Source organism: Hyperolius riggenbachi, chromosome 6, assembly GCF_040937935.1.
Source record: "Hyperolius riggenbachi isolate aHypRig1 chromosome 6, aHypRig1.pri, whole genome shotgun sequence".
Taxonomy (NCBI): Eukaryota; Metazoa; Chordata; class Amphibia; order Anura; family Hyperoliidae; genus Hyperolius; species Hyperolius riggenbachi.
Window position 1 is genome coordinate 35,946,926 of NC_090651.1, and position 14,912 is coordinate 35,961,837.

General features: G+C 43.5%; 1 protein-coding gene across 3 annotated transcripts in view; it reads right to left on the reverse strand.

The window, feature by feature from the left end:
- Positions 1–14,912, reverse strand: part of PRKACB (protein kinase cAMP-activated catalytic subunit beta) — a 137,140-nt gene that overhangs the window by 23,519 nt on the left and 98,709 nt on the right. For all 3 annotated transcript variants that reach the window (XM_068239143.1, XM_068239142.1, XM_068239144.1), the window contains exons 3-6: positions 11,855–11,983; positions 8,086–8,184; positions 4,052–4,134; positions 1,553–1,679 (exon numbers count right to left, since the gene is read on the reverse strand). In XM_068239143.1, the coding sequence (XP_068095244.1) occupies positions 1,553–1,679; positions 4,052–4,134; positions 8,086–8,184; positions 11,855–11,983 (438 nt within the window). The remainder of the gene's footprint in view (positions 1–1,552; positions 1,680–4,051; positions 4,135–8,085; positions 8,185–11,854; positions 11,984–14,912) is intronic.

The following is a 14,912-nucleotide window of genomic DNA, read 5'->3' on the forward strand; positions in this document are numbered from 1 at the left end:
CAGTTTATGGCTCGGTCATACAACTTAGCACCCAAATTAATGCTACCCTCTTTTCTTCTCACAAATAGAGCTTTCTTTTGGAGCTATTGGATTGCTGCTAATTTTTTTTAATCAATGGAAAAAGAGCAACATTTAAAAAAAGAGGCTGTGCACAGAATCAGACACAAGCATATAACACAAGGATGTCATGTTTTTTGCTGACCTGATCATTCAGTGAAGAGCAGTTTTCAGAGAGGGTCCAATGAAAAACCAGTTATGTTTCCCAACAGCCCATTACATTTTGGCTTGGCCATACTGAAGCTGTACAGACCGCTCTCTGTCACTACAGATACTCTTTCAAGGAAAATGCAAGTGAGAGGAATAGGCTAACCTTTCGATAAACAACAGACTTCAATGTAATCTGAATCACTGACCTAGAAAAGTGTGCCGCTAAGGTGACTCACTCTGACTCAGCTGGCTCCTTGCAGGTGTGTGACTCAAACTGAAGCCAGGAGATCAGCACAACCACCAGGCTACTGGCATTTTATTTTTACAGCGGACCTGAACTCAGAACTTCCTCTCTGCTCTAAAAGATAAGTAGCAGCATAATGACCTTTAAAAAAAACATTTGTTCCAGCTGATCTATATCCTGCAATAAATCTGCAGTGTGTCTACTTCCTGCTTTCATGGAAGAAGACATAGGGCTAATATCTTGTGTTCACAAACTAGCTGCCCTGCCCAGGCAGCCAGTTGGCACAGCTGAGAGATCAGATTACACCTGTGATTACTCACAGATGAGTGGGAATTTGACAGACTAAACTCTCTAAATACACACAGGGTGCAATTCTCTCTGTTTTCCTTCTGTCCTGTGCAAGAGTTCAGGTCCACTTTAAAACTTGGCATTCATTTGGCAGCCACTGTATTCCCATCACGTCAGAGTCCCTTTAAAGGACAACTGAAGTGAGAGGGATATGGCGGCTGGCATATTTATTTTCTTTTAAACAATACCAGTTGCCTGGAAGCCCTGCTGATCTATTTGGCTGCAGTAGTGTCTGCAGCACCCCAGAAACAAGCATGCAGCTATTCTTGTTAGATCTGACAATGTCAGAAACACCTGATCTGCTGCATACTTGTTCAGGGGCCATAGCTAAAAGTATTAGACTCAGAGTATCAGCAGGAAAGCCAGGCAACTTGTATTGCTTAAAAGTAAATACATGCCTGTCAATTACGGATTTTTTTTTTTGGGGGGGGGGGGTAATTTCACTCACCTGTCCTGACAGCACCCCCCCCCCCCATCATAAACACAGAGCCTGTCATGACAGGCTGTCGGGTTTATCTTAGCTAGTCATTGAACTACTACTTAGCAGCCATTGATCATTTGATCATAAGCCTATTGCTGAGCATGCCTATAGCAGTTACTGCCCCCTGCTGGAGGACAGAGAGAGTCAGTGAAATGCAAACAACTCCAGCGTACATTCTGATTGTAGGGATTTGATTGGGCCAATTCTAATCCCCATACGATTTGTATGAAATCTGCATGCAATGTGAGATGCACTGTGCAATGCCGACTCACCTGAATATATCCTTGTTGGTCGATTAAAAGATTTTCTGGTTTGAGATCTCTGTAGATGAGGTCTAACGAATGGAGGTATTCGAATGTTAAAACTATCTGAGCTGCATAGAACCGTGCGTGGGGCTCACTGCAAAGACAAGAGGCGTCCGACAAAATAAACGCAGGATTCACAAACACCCTCCCCCTTCATATCATTAGAATGTACCATATATACTCAAATACAAGTCGACCTCATGTATAAGTCGACTCCAATATTAAACTTCATATTTAACTTCATCCCAATCAGTTACTGATGCCCCCTTTTATATGAGAAATCTATTCCTTATCACAAACGGATCATCAGGTGCTCTGTATGGCTGATATTGGGGTGAAACCCCTCCCACAGGAAATTAGTGAGGACCATGGTCCTGGCAGGTTCCTGTCTGTGAACCTCGTTGCATTGTGGGAAATAGCGGTTTACAGCTGTTTCCAACTGCCAAAAAAGCAAGCAGCAGCTACTTCCACTGACATCACCTGACAGCAGTAAAAATGTCACCATGTGATACATGTCAGAATTTAAATGAGGGAGAGGAAAGATTTTACAATGAGCAAACACTGACTCTGGTGTGCCTTTTTGAGTGTTTTTTTATCCATTATTGCTCCAGGAAAAATCCAATATTGCCGAAGGCTCATATCCCTTCTGCTTCCAGGTTATAATCTGTTCTGGATGTGCTGTCTAGCCTCTATGAGACTATAGACAAGCAGGGCTGCTGCAGCCTTTCATCTGTGTGCTTTCAACTTTATTATTCTGGCATGCTGTGTGGCTGCCTGTAGGAAGTGTCTCTCATATAAATTAAACTGCATACAGTAGATAAGGACAGGCTGCACAGTGCACACAGATACACTTGTCTGTTTCAGAGCTTCTTTCTCGGCAGCAGCAGCCCCTCCGATGTCATCAGAGATCTAAGTATGCAAAGCAGAAAAGCTGGGCCAGGACGGGGCAGGCCTGGGCTTGAAAAGACTCCACAGAAGACTGACTCAGCTGTAATGATTCCAGGTCAGACCTAGACTGAATGCTCAGTCTGGGATTCTTATGACACCTGATAACAGACATTAGCTAGAGAAGAATAAAACTAAAAGCAGGGTAGGTGTTTACTGTCATTTTCCCACTGATAAATGTAATAAAATACATGAGGGTGCTTCGTCTCTGGTTCTCTTTAAAGGGTCATCGCCATTTTAAAAATGGAGGATGGATAATTTAATTGATCGAAGTGGGCAAACAGGATGTGGGAGAGGAGAAAGACTAACGAGTAAACTATATGGAAGGAAGTATGGCCTGTATAGGTTTATTTTGACTTATTTTCCAGTTCAGGTTTGCTTTAACCACTTAAAGGGAACCTAAACTGAGAGGGATATGGATTTTACCTTTTAAACAATACCAGTTGCCAGGCAGTCCTGTTCTCTGTGTCTGCAGTAGTGGCTGAGTCACACACCTGTAACAAGCATGCAGCTAATCCAGTCTGACTCCAGTCAGAGCACCTGATCTGCATGCTTGTTGAGGGGCACAGAGACACAGGATCAGCAGGAGAGTCAGGGAACTGGTATTATTTTAAAAGGAAAAATCCACATCCTTCTCAGTTTAGGTTCCCTTTAAAGAGACTGAAGCGAGAATAAATCTCGCTTTAGAGCTCATAGTTAGCAGGGGCACGTGTGCCAAACCGCCGCATATGCGCCGCTAAACGGGGGTCCCTTCACCCCCAAACCCCCCACTGCGACACTTGGTCGCTCCTGGAGGCAGGGCTAACGGCTGCAGCCCTGCCTCCATTCGCGTCTATCAGCCGCGCATCGCCGCCTCTCCCCCGCCCCTGTCAGTGAAGGAAGACAGAGGGGCGGGGGAGAGGCGGAGATACGCGCTGACAGACGCGCGTGGGGCAGGGCTGCGGCGGTTAGCCCTGCCCCAACCAGGAAGCGCTCCCCCGCATTACGGAGGGGATTTGGGGGGACAGGGACCCTCGTTAAGCCGCGGGATAGCGGCGGTTTAGCAGGGGCACACGTGCCCCTGCTATATATGAGGTCTGAAGCGAGATTTATTCTCGCTTCAGACTCTCTTTAAGGCCCACAGGCTTGAAATCCTGCATCAGGTGACACTGCTGTCCAACTGGACGGCAGGTTGTCACCTGGGTATGCTTCACTGTCCGATGCACAAAGACGTTCTTCAGGAGCTGCATGACTGAATGGCTGCTGCTGGAAGTTCTCCCCCGGCCATGATTGGGGGGAATCAATACCCTGATTAAATGTTTTTCAACATCATTTTATGTATGTTTGGGGCCCCCCAGTCTGAAGGATGTTGACCCGGCCCTTGACCGAAAACGTTTGGGGAACCCTGGTTTACACAATCTGATAGGTGTAACTAATAACGTCATTACTTACATATATTCAGATGAAGGCTTAGTTGTGGACATATACGGGCCCAATGGGCACTAATTGTGCATATTAAAGTGTAAGACACCGAGTACTCACCTGAATCTGCCAATTCTTCTTAAATGTGAGAACATTTCACCCCCAGGCACATATTCCATTATCATGTATAAATTTGAATTGTCCTGCAGAAAAAAAAGGAATAAAGTAAAGTTGGGTCTCTGAGAAGTGGTGCAAAATATCAGCTGGATGAGTCGCAGGCCTGGAACCAGCATTGTGACAATGAAGTGACCAGAATAATATCCAGAGTGAATTTGCAGTCTAGTCAATTATATAACCACTTGACAACTACAGGTGGTATTCCCCTTATGGACCAGAGCAGTTTTCACATTTCAGCGCTCCTCCCATTCATTCGCCAATAACTTTATCACCACTCATCACACAGAAATGATCTATATTTTGTTTTTTTCACCACCAATTAGGCTTTCTTTAGGTGGTAATTTTTACTAAGGATAATTTTATTTGATATGGTTTTTAAAGGCAGAAAGAAGGCAGAAAAATGTTTTTATTATTTTTCAGAATTCAGCCATTATAGTTTTAAAATAAATGCTATGGATATTAAAACACACACACATTTCATTTGCCCATTCATGCCGGTTATTACAACATTTAAATTATGTCTCTATCACAATGTATGCCGACAATATTTTTTTTAGAAGTAAAGGAGTTTTTGTTTTTTCTCATTGTACTCTATAACTTATTAAAAGCTCTAATTTACAAAAATAATAATAATATACCCTCATAGCAGACATGTATAAAAAGCCAAGTCCCTAATGAAACAATTTATGTATTTTTTAAATTTGCCACTTTTGCTATCATGATAACTATTGAGGCTAGGGTGGTATAAAATTGTATTAATATGCTTTTCATTTTTAGGTGTATGAATATTTTTATGTTGCACTCATTTTTTGGTCACTAGATGACAATGTCCTGCTTCGGAAGCTGAATCACAGCTTTCTAAGCTAAAACGAAAGTGGAAGAGGCTTTTCTTCTTACACTCTCAACGAATGAACTCTGCTGTTCATTACAGCAGAGTTCATTCATAATTTGGGAATGTAGGTGCTTTTATTGGCTTTGAGAACACATGTTCCCATTCACCATTCTGCAATCTAACTGCCAGAAACGAGTGCACGCAGCCCATAGAAGTCATAAAACAACTTATCTACGCCCCCTGGGACTTTAGAAGAAGTCCTGTTGGGCGTAGATATATTGCCTCTGAATCGAGACCAAGATAAAGTATGGAAGTCAGAGGATCCGCATGACAGCAATAGTACCAGCACTTGTAACCATTTTAACCACTGGTAAAACATTTTTTTTCAATACAGGTTTCTTTAACCATTTATGCTGTGCGGGCGCGAGCCTCTTGTCTGCAGGAGCAGCTGCTACAGCCACAGGGACGCGATAGTCACTTCCCTGCAGCTTGGGGGGCTGTGCGGGCGGATGCCTGCGATCGCGATGTTACTGGCAGCAGGGGGCACAAGTCCCCTGAGCCAATCCGTACATGTCCACCGAGAATGAACACTGTTTTAGTTCAAAAACCGTGTCCACCATTACTGTCCACCATTTATTCCCCCTTTTAAACTGCTTTTAATTGTTTTATATCCATTCAAGCTTCCTTTATAAGCAATCTTATTTCTGGGTTCATTTGTACAGTGGTGTGAAAAACTATTTGCCCCCTTCCTGATTTCTTATTCTTTTGCGTGTTTGTCACACTTAAATGTTTCTGCTCATCAAAAACCATTAACTATTAGTCAAAGATAACATAATTGAACACAAAATGCAGTTTTAAATGATGGTTTTTATTATTTAGTGAGAAAAAAAACTTCAAATCTACATGTCCCTGTGTGAAAAAGTGATTGCCCCCCTTGTTAAAAAATAACTTAACTGTGGTTTATCACACCTGAGTTCAATTTCTGTAGTCACCCCCAGACCTGATTACTGCCACACCTATTTCAATCAATAAATCACTTAAATAGGAGCTATCTGACACAGAGAAGTAGACCAAAAGCACCTCAAAAGCTAGACATCATGCCAAGATCCAAAGAAATTCAGGAACAAATGAGAACAAAGTACTGTAATTGAGATCTATCAGTCGGGTAAAGGTTATAAAGCCATTTCTAAAGCTTTGGGACTCCAGCGAACCACAGTGAGAGCCATTACCCACAAATGGCAAAAACATGGAACAGTGATGAACCTTCCCAGAAGTGGCTGGCCGACCAAAATTACACCAAAGAGCGCAGAGAAAACTCATCCGAGAGGCCACAAAAGACCCCAGGACAACATCTAAAGAACTGCAGGCCTCAATTGCCTCAATTAAGGTCATTGTTCATGACTCCACCATAAGAAAGAGACTGGGCAAAAACGGTCTGCATGGCAGATATCCAAGGCGCAAACCCCTTTTAAGCAAAAAGAACATTAAGGCTTGTCTCAATTTTGCTAAAAAACATCTCAATGATTGGCAAGACTTTTGGGAAAATACCTTGTGGACCGACGAGACAAAAGTTGAACTTTTTGGAAGGTGCGTGTCCCGTTACATCTGGCGTAGAAGTAACATAGCATTTCAGCAAAAGAACAGCATGCCAACAGTAAAATATGGTGGTGGTAGAGTGACGGTCTGGAGTTGTTTTGCTGCTTCAGGACCTGGAAGGCTTGCTGTGATAGATGGAACCATGAATTCTACGGTCTACCAAAAAATCCTGAAGGAGAATGTCCGGCCATCTGTTCGTCAACTCAAGCTGAAGCGATCTTGGGTGCTGCAGCAGGACAGTGACCCAAAACACACCAGCAAATCCACCTCTGAATGGCTGAAGAAAAACAAAATGAAGACTTTGGAGTGGCCTAGTCAAAGTCCTGACCTGAATCCTATTGAGATGATGTGGCATGACCTTAAAAAGGCGGTTCATGCTAGAAAACCCTCAAATAAAGCTGAATTACAACAATTCTGCAAAGATGAGTGGGCCAAAATCCCCCCAGAGCGCTGTAAAAGACTCGTTGCAAGTTATCGCAAATGCTTGATTGCCGTTATAGCTGCTAAGAGTGGCCCACCCAGTTATTAGGTTCAGGGGGCAATTTCTTTTTCACACAGGGCCATGTAGGTTTTGAGTTATTTTTCTCACTAAATAATAAAAACCATCATTTAAAACTGCATTTTGTGTTCAATTATGTTATCTTTGACTAATAGTTAATGGTTTTTGATGAGCAGAAACATTTAAGTGTGACAAACATGCAAAGGGATAAGAAATCAGGAAGGGGGCAAATAGTTTTTCACACCACTGTAAATCAGCCCTGGAAAATTAAAGCAGGAATCAGGACAAACCATTCAGGGGAACGGAGAGGCAATCTCAGTTTGAGTTTGTAAAGGTGACGTATGGGCAAGAGACAGATCGGAGAGAGATCTGTTGGCTGCCCATACACCACAGGCCAATCCCTGATCAATTTCATGCTAGAATCAATCTGGAATCGGCCTTGTGATGCCGCATCCAACCAGACGCTGTACCCCACAACATTCAATGTGCCCCCGATGATGATATTCATTACTGTCTGCTGCTGCCTCTAGGCGCTGTCTTCCATCAAAACATGAGCCCTACATGGTTGCCGGAGTAATGTGGGCGGGTGTATGACATCACACGCCCACGTGTCTGCTGGAAACCACGTAGAGCACGTGTATGGACAGAGAACGGCTCGCGGAGTCAGCGGCAGACGTGGACAGGTAATGTATAGTGCACTGGGCACCGGGGATGGGAACACACTGAATATTACGGGAGGACAGCTTTGGGTTTTTTTGTCACGTTTGTCAATTGTCCCAATATCGCTCGCTGTTACCTCCGCGCAGCCAAACGATCGCCATCACCCGACATCTTGCAGCAGTCCGAACCATTTTGCCCCGAAATTGGTCGCCTCGTTGATCGGGCATGCACTTGATGGCACAAATTTTCATACGCTTTAGTTATGTTAATTGAAATAACCTAAATGGGAATTAAATCTGAGAATGGGTGGAAGAAAAGCTGTGCTAATATCAAGCACCTCACCTCCCATCTTTGTGAATTTAGCACAATGGCGGCAGTGGAAAGCCTTACCTTAAAGGAATACTCCAACCTGACCAGGAAAGGGAAGTTGACTGCTTGTAATATCCTCTTCTCGTTCAGCGTATGCTCTATCTGCTTCAGTTTTACCACCTGAAAGTAACAGGAAAGCGTTAGCCAAGAGAAAACCGTAGGGGATCGGCCACAAACAACAAGATGCAAATTCTTCCAGATTGCATACAATTTTGTAACCAGTCTAACCACAGAGATTGCATCCAATTACATGCGTTTCCTGCTGATTTGGATTTGCATGCAGTTTGCCTTAACCATCTTAGCGGTATGGACGAGCTCAGCTCGTCCATCACCGCCGATGGCTGCCGCTCAGGCCCTGCTGGGCCGATTTTGTTCAAATAAAAAGCAGCACACGCAGCCGGCACTTTGCCAGCCGCGTGTGCTGCCCGATCGCCGCCGCACTGCGGCGATCCGCCGCGAGCAGCGGCGAAAGAGGGTCCCCCCCAGCCGCCTGAGCCCTGCGCAGCCGGAACAAATAGTTCCGGCCAGCGCTAAGGGCTGGATCGGAGGCGGCTGACGTCAGGACGTCGGCTGAAGTCCATGACGTCACTCCGCTCGTCGCCATGGCGACGAAGTAAGCAAAACACGGAAGGCCGCTCATTGCGGCCTTCCGTGTTACTTCTGGCTGCCGGAGGCGATCGGAAGAACGCCTCCGGAGTGCCCTCTAGTGGGCTTTCATGCAGCCAACTTTCAGTTGGCTGCATGAAATAGTTTTTTTTTTATTAAAAAAAAACCCTCCCGCAGCCGCCCTGGCGATCTTAATAGAACGCCAGGGTGGTTAAAGAGACACTGAAGCGAAAAAAAAATTATGATATAATGAATTGGTTGTGTAGTACGGAAAATTACTAGAACATTAGTAGCAAAGAAAATATTCACATTTTATTTTCAGTTATATATTTATTTATTACATTTCATCATTCTTTAATAATTGCAGTTTACACACTACTCAGTCTACATGATTTTACAGAGCAGGCTAGTGAACATTTGAACTGTCCTCCTGCAGAGGAGAAAAAAAAAATACAATGACTGACAGTTGAGATAACAAGCTTCAGAAGACAGAGCTCTCTGCGACTTAGTCGTTGAGCTCAATGGCTTTTTTGCATAGATAACTGGAGTTTCTTAACTCATATTTTTATTTTCAGTTATTTAGTTTTTTTCTATAACATTGCACCATTCTCTAATATTTGCAGTTTACACACTGCTCAGCATTCTAAATGATTTTACAGAGCAGGCTAGTGAACTTTTGAACTCTTCTCTGCAGAGAAAAAGAAAATACATTTACAGACTTGAGACAATAAGCTTCAGAAGACAGAGCTCTCTGCCGCTTCGAAAGTCTTGGAGCTCAATGGCTCTTTTGCATAGATAACAACTGGAACTTCTTAACTCTTCCTGTACTGAAAATATTATAAGACTTCAGTCTCTGCTCCTAATGTTTATTTCTTAGCTGTACTACACATACAAATCATATCAATTTATTTTTCGCTTCAGTGTCTCTTTAAAGAAGACTTTAACTCAGAACTCCCTCGTTGCGCTAAAGGATAAGCAATAGTATAAAGAAAAACATTTCTTTGTTACTTTCATGGAAACTGACATAGGGTTAATATTCTGTGTTTAGAAATTAGCTGCTCTGTCATATGGTAGTCAGCTGACACAGCTGAGTGATCCAATTACAACTTGTAATTAGGTACTGATGAGTGGGGATTAGACAGGCTAAACTCTCTAAATACATACAGGATGCATTTCTCTCTGTTTTCCTTCTGTCCTGTGCAAGAGTTCAGGTCCACTTTAACATTTTCAGAGGACAAATAGACAACATAGAACGTTTTTTATTGTGTTTTTTTTTCCTGGCAGACTCAAAGTGCTTCATGACTGCAGCCACTTAGGGCACAACCAGGATCATTAGGGAACCTTGCCCAAAGACTCCTCCATTGTTTTATCTACTGGCTTGAGCCGGGATTTAAACCCCACATCAAAGTCCTTACCAGTACAGCCCACCCACAGCTATTTATTGTGGTTATATTCTGAGCAGAGAGCGTTAGGTGCACAAATATGTAGCTTGTCTTGGTCTTAGAACTGCCTATAAAACAATTTGTGCAAGAGCAAAACACACACACACACACACCAAAATCTTTGACAATTGCAAAACAAATTAAATTAAAAACAATTCACCCCCAAAGGGGTAAGGAAGCAGGGCCAGTATCAAGAGAATTCACAGAAATTACTGTACTATATGGTTTTTACCATGATCTCATCATGCAACATTAACGACTTAATGACAAGCTGACTTCTAAAAACGTCCTGCTAGAGCAGGCATGGGCAAACTCGGCCCTCCAGCTGTTACGGAACTACAAGTCCCACAATGCATTTGCCTTTATGAGTCATGACTGTGGCTGTCAGACTCCTGCAATGCATTGTGAGACTTTTAGTTCCGTAACAGCTGGAGGGCATAGTTTGCCCATGCCTGGGCTAGAGCCTCTTAATGGCTCCAGGATGTTTTTATAAGTCAGCCAGTGCTGCTGCCGATGTGCCCCCGAGCGTGCACGCTCCCGCGCATGCACATGCGCGCTCCCGCGCATGCATTTCCTGTACACGTGCGTGTGAAAATAGTGAAAAAAAAACCCGCCAAAGAAAAAAAAAATACACCTTTATTTCCAAATACTATATTGTCACCATCCTTTGTACTAGGGACATAAATAAAATCTTTTGATAACCAGGCCAAAGAGGCAAATAAAATGTGTGGGTTTTATGTACATTAGCAGTGTTTATATTAAAACTATAGGAGATGAAATTGGAGAACTAGTGTATTTTTTCATTTTTCCTTGCTTTTCCCTTTAAAATGCATAGAAAATAAAGTAATTACTGAAAACAAATATCAACCCCAAACAGCCCAATTTGTGGTGAAAAAAACAAGCTATAGATCATTTAATTGTGATAAGTGGTGAATAAGCTATTGGCAAATGAAAGGGATGAGCAGTGAAAGGTGAAAATCGCTCTTGTCTGGTAGGGTGAAAACGCCTTTGGGGTGAAGTGGTTAAATAGAAAAAAAAAAGTGCAAATTCCAAAGCATTCATCGAAACCCACATTCACCAGACACATTTACGAGTAAGTAAATCAGCAGACGATGCTAGAGTAGTTTAGTTAGGAAAAAATATATTAACAATATTCAAAAGGACTCACAAGGTGACAAAAATAAATAAATTGCTGTTTGACTTACCTGGGGCTTCTTCCAGCCCCTGGAAGTCATTTGAGTCCCTCGCTGCATCTCCAGTCTCCGCTGGTAGCCTCTGAAGATCACCGACCCCGGATGGGTCAGTGTCTTCTGCACTTGCCCACGACACCAGGGGCGCACTGCGCAGACATAGTCAGCTCCTAATGACGTGGGCTTGTTCATGCTCCCGCGCAGAACACGCCGTGCCATCCAGGGGTCGGCAATCTTAGGAGGCTGCCAGCGGAGACAGGAGAGGCCTGACGCTGTGGCGAGGGACCCAAATGACTTCTAGGGGCTTGAAGCACCACTAGGTAAGTAAAACTACATTTTTTTGTCACCTCGTGAGTTCTTTAAAGCCAGTTCACATTGCTTGGCATCTTCCTCTAAACATGCTCAATCACTTGGAACTACATAAAGGCTGCTGTGTTGCTGTGGAAAAAATTTGTGTAGAAACAGAAAGTGAATGGTAAATCCTGGACCGGATCTGGGAAAAAAAGTCTGTAACCGGATTTCGTGGTACAGGAATAGGCGAGAGAGACGCACCTTCTGTTTATCCAGGATCTTCATGGCATAATACTGATCGGCTCCTTTATGTTTCACCAGCATCACTCTCCCAAACGAACCCGTCCCCAGGGTCTTTATCCTCTCAAAGTCATCTAGGCCGGCTGTATTCTAAGGGGAAAAAAAAAACAGTCTATAAATGATACACCGTGGTTTTACAAACCTGTTAAAGGACCACTACAGCAAAAAAAAAAAAAAAACAACAACAAAAAAACCCCCAAGCATTTAAAATCTGACAGATTTGATATGTTTTGGACTAGTCCATCTCCTACAGGGGATTCTCAGCAGTTTCTTTGTTTTTCAAAAACATTCTTTGAATAGCAGTTGCTTAGTCTAACTGCCAAAAGAGCATGCAAGTGAGTAGGGAGGCTGGCTGGTATCTTACTATTTTGGCAGTAAGACTTAGCATCTCCCAAAGGCAGAGTATGGGGCCGGCAGTGATCTAAGTTGATCTTCAGGGACTGACACCATACAGGACTAGATCTGCAGAGGTGCCTCTAGTGGCAGCCATATTTTTCCTTTTGGTCTATGTCTAACATTGGAGCTGAAGGGGAAAACGACAATGTCTGACACGGGATTGGATAGGGTTAATATACGGTGTTCAGCAATACAAAAATATTACAAGACATTTTTTTCTCTTATTACACATATTTTAGACCCATCACTGGCAGCTCATTGACTTTCCCAGCAGAAGATGCAGGACATCCTAGGCCAGCTAAGCCGCTGCTAGGAAGCCAGATGCTTGCTACGGACAGTGGGGTGGTGGACATTGTACTGAGCCACATCTGAGCATGGGCCCCAAGTATTCCCTTGTTAAACACAGACATGCGTGGGGTTACACACACGGGCCACACTTTTGAACCATACCAGTTGCCTGGCAGTCCTGCTATTCTCTTTGGCTGCAGTAGTATCTGGATCACACACCCGAAACAAGCATGCAGCTTGCAACTGAAGTTTGACTAGATTAAGCTGGAGTTCAGTCAGAAACATCTGCTGTGCATGTCCATTCTCAGGGTCTATGGTTAGAAGTATAAGGCCCAGTTCACGTTGGCCTAAAAAACGAACAGTTTATCGGATCGTAACGCACAAGAACGGATCCAATGTTAACCAAGGAGTCCGTTCACAATGGTCCGTACGGTCCGTTCCGCCACACGGACCACAAGTTTGAGTCTGCAGCGATTTTTCTGTATCAACGGATGTGTTGCATTGACCACGCGCTAATGGAATGAAGTGTCAGGGATGGAAAACTGTCGTTTACACGAATCAATATTCCATCTGTGCCAGTGTGAACCAGGTCTTAGAAGCAGAGGCTTGACCAGGACATTAAAGCAAGTTGTATTGTTTAACCCAAAAAAAAAAAAAAAAAAAAAATGTCAGCCTCCATATCCTGCTCCCTTTAGATGTCCTTCAGGGCCTATTCACACTAGAAGCACTTTTCTGAGCGTATTACGATTGATCAGCGTATTTTAAAATCGCTCCCATTCACTTTTTTTTCCACGATTTTAATGAAAGTGAACGATTTTAAAGCACTTCTAGTGTGGATGACCCTTAGCATTGTTTCTAAATAGGCAAGCCAGCATACTTTACAAACTGGGATAATGGCAGCTTCACAAATGAAATATTTTGGAAAAAACTTCACAAAAAACTATTGTAAATGATCGGATATAATCAGATTCTACTATAAATGAAGTTTCCCACTTTTACTTGAGAAAATGGTAAAAATATCTGACAAAGTAATTATCAGGCAACACAAAAAAAATGAGTTCCACTTACCTGGGTCTTCTACCAGCCCCATGCAGCCATCCTGTGCCCTCGTAGTCACTTACTGCTGCTCTGGTCCCCCGCTGGCAGCTAGTTTTGTTTTTGCCGACCTCGGGGTCGGCAGGCCGCATTGCATAATTTTTCGGCATTCCCGCTGGTGCAGGAACATTAACACATACGTTTTTACGCGTTACTGGTTCAATGCGTAAAAATATACGCGCTAAACCAGTAACGCATAAAAACGTATGTGTTAATGTTCCTGCACCAGCGGGAATGTGTAAAAATGTACGCAATGCGGCCTGCTGACCCCGAGGTCGGCAAAAACTAAACTAGCTGACAGAGGGGGACCGGAGCAGCAGTTAGTGACTACGAGGGCACAGGATGGCTGCATGGGGCTGGTAGAAGACCCAGGTAAGTGGAACTCTTTTTTTTTTTTTTGCCTGATAATTCCTTTAATACCAAAGGGCCTTTACCCCCTTTGTTGCCCCGTCAGTTCAAACCACACATGCAGTGAGTGAATATGGACAGTGTTCTGCTAGGTATACACGATACAATTTTCTGTTAGATTTACCTGCCAGATCGATTTTTCCAACATGTCCGATCTTAATTCCAATCGATTTTCTGATCAATTTCCATAGAAGTGAATGGAAATCGATCGAAATTTAGATAGAACATGTTGGAAAAAAATCGATCTGGCAGGTAAATCGAACAGAAAATTGTATCGTGTGTACCTAGCATTGGATTCGTGGTCCACCCACCAGTCCTATTGCCACTCTTGCCCTGGCCTTGTGAGTGTGTATAAGGATCTTGCTGGGGAATGCTGGTCAGAGGTAAAATGAAAGTGGCAGTGGGAAGCAGAGGACAGAACAGTAGCTATACTGGATGGTGGACAGAGAAGGGCAGGGAGGGGACAGAGAAAGGAGGAGGTGGACGAAGAGGGGTGAGCAGAGAGCAGAAATGTATTTTTGCACACATAACCCACATGTTGCAACCATATGCTTTAAATATATTTCACCTATATGTTCATCTGTATACTCTGAATGCAAACGTCTCACAGTGAAAGAAAGCATTCCCCAAAGATAAGTGCAGCTGTCTAGAGCAGTGCAGGAAGATCACATTGCACTGCAATCACAGAGCCTGTGTCCTGTCATTCTAGCCCAGCACGCTGTCTGCAAAGTTACTGAGCTGTGCTTCTGAGCCAAAAGTTTCCCATTTGTTCACTGTGCACAACTAGGGAACAGACAGCCTATAATGAGCAGCACATTATAGCCAGTATGTG